The 1,987-nt window shown below is 53.5% G+C and overlaps 1 protein-coding gene across 1 annotated transcript in view; it reads left to right on the top strand.

Annotated features, from left to right (window-relative positions):
- Nucleotides 1–1,987, top strand: part of TIA1 (TIA1 cytotoxic granule-associated RNA binding protein) — a gene marked incomplete at its 5' end in the record, with an annotated part of 16,909 nt that overhangs the window by 4,571 nt on the left and 10,351 nt on the right. The window contains one exon of the mRNA XM_017726653.1: nt 214–301. Coding sequence (XP_017582142.1) covers nt 214–301 — 88 coding nt within the window. The remainder of the gene's footprint in view (nt 1–213; nt 302–1,987) is intronic.

Genomic DNA, 1,987 nt, shown 5'->3' with positions numbered 1-1,987 from the left:
GTTCCACAGCGAACTCTGCTCTTCCTGTAGCATCCAGGATGGGTTTTTGTGGTGTCTAATAGGTATTTTTGTGCTTTTTAACAATGTATTTTGAATAGCAGCTGGAGTTTTAATAAAGGGCTTTGTAGGAGAGTTTCTTTGCTCTGCTCAGAGTAAAACACTTCATTTCTTCACTTCAACCACTGAATCCTCCTTTCTCTTCTTCCCCCAAAGACCATTTCCACGTCTTTGTCGGAGACCTCAGCCCCGAAATCACAACTGAAGACATCAAAGCAGCCTTCGCTCCCTTTGGAAGAATCTCGTAAGTCCTTTTTTAGGGCAGATCAGCTCCTGAGTGGAGGCAGCTTTGTGTTGGAGTGAGGGTCACCGTGGCACTGCAGGGACACGCTCCCACAGCCACATCCTTTATCCCCCTCTCTTCTGCTTTCCCAGGAAAGTTGCATCCAGCTTGCTTTGGCTTTGTCCTCTTTGCCTCGTTTGGCCAAGCTGGAAAATGCAGGTCCTGCACCTGGGCTGTACATTCCCTGCCCCGAGAGTCCCTTGGCACTCCGGATTTTTGCTGCCAGCCACCCACAGCCAGCATTTTTGATGGAGTTAATTCCCATTTCCCTCAAAAACGAGCATTTTTTTTTGGAGCACGTTGGGGCAGCATCACCTTGTCCTGAGGCCCCACAGCTTTGTCCAAACCCTTTGGGTCAGGGAGCTGGGACGGTCCCAGCGTGTCCCACGCTGGTGCCAGCCTGTCCCTGCCAGCCTGTCCCAGCCAGGCTGCAGCAGAGCGAGGAGCAGCGCCTCCATTCCAGCCCCCAAACGTAAACCATTAATTTTCCTTGTAGTGTTGTCTGTACTGGACATTGGATGTAAGAACGTAGAGTGCTTTGGAGTGTTGGGTAGTGAAGCATTTAATTGAAGTAAGTTTGGTTTTTGTTGCTTTATATTTTTTCTCCCCACCCCTCCCTCAAGAGTTGCAGTTTATTCCTCTTTTCGTGCCAGCTTGATTTGCTTTTATTAGAAGGTTTAAAAAGTTCTGTACATGGGATTTTTTTGCTTCAGACGTCCCCTGAGGGCAGCTCAGGGGCGCCAGGGAGTGCAGAGGGAGGGCTCCAGGGGGTTCATCCTCTGGAGGGAAGGGGTGAGGCTCCAGGGAATCCAACCTCTGGCCAGATGTGGCTGAATAGAAAGGATGGGGCTCCAGAGAGTCCAACCTGTGGCCAGATGTGGCTGAATAGAAAGGATGAGGCTCCAGGGTGTTCATCCTCTGGCCAGATGTGGCTGAATAGAAGGAATGAGGCTCCAGGGTGTTCATCCTCTGGCCAGATGTGGCTGAATAGAAGGGATGGGGCTCTGGCCAGATGTGTCTGAATAGAAGAGATGGGGCTCCAGGGTGTTCATCCTCTGGCCAGATGTGGCTGAATAGAAGGGATGGGGCTCCAGGGAGTCTGTCCATCCTCTGGATGGAAGGGCTGAGGCTCCAGGGGGTCCAACCTCTGACCAGATGTGGCTGAATAGAAGAGATGGGGTTCCAGGGGGTTCATCCTCTGGAGGGAAGGGATGGGGCTCCGGGGAGTCCAACCTCTGGCCAGATGTGGCTGAATAGAAAGGATGGGGCTCCAAGGGGTTCATCCTCTGGATGGAAGGGCTGAGGCTCCAGGGATTCCAACCTCTGGCCAGATGTGGCTGAATAGAAGAGATGGGGCTCCAGAGAGTCCAACCTGTGGCCAGATGTGGCTGAATAGAAGGAATGAGGCTCCAGGGTGTTCATCCTCTGGCCAGATGTGGCTGAATAGAAGGGATGGGGCTCCAGGGGGTTCATCCTCTGGAGGGAAAGGATGGGGCTCCAGGGGGTCCAACCTGTGGCCAGATGTGGCTGAATAGAAGGGATGGGGCTCCAGGGGGTTCATCCTCTGGATGGAAGGGATGGGGCTCCGGGGAGTCCAACCTCTGGCCAGATGTGGCTGGGGGGGAATGGACGGGGTCCCGGGGGTGC

This window comes from Corvus brachyrhynchos, unplaced genomic scaffold (assembly GCF_000691975.1).
Source record: "Corvus brachyrhynchos isolate BGI_N302 unplaced genomic scaffold, ASM69197v1 scaffold342, whole genome shotgun sequence".
Classification (NCBI taxonomy): domain Eukaryota; kingdom Metazoa; phylum Chordata; class Aves; order Passeriformes; family Corvidae; genus Corvus; species Corvus brachyrhynchos.
The sequence above is the reverse complement of the archived record's forward strand: the minus strand, read 5'-3'. Positions and strand labels throughout refer to the sequence as shown.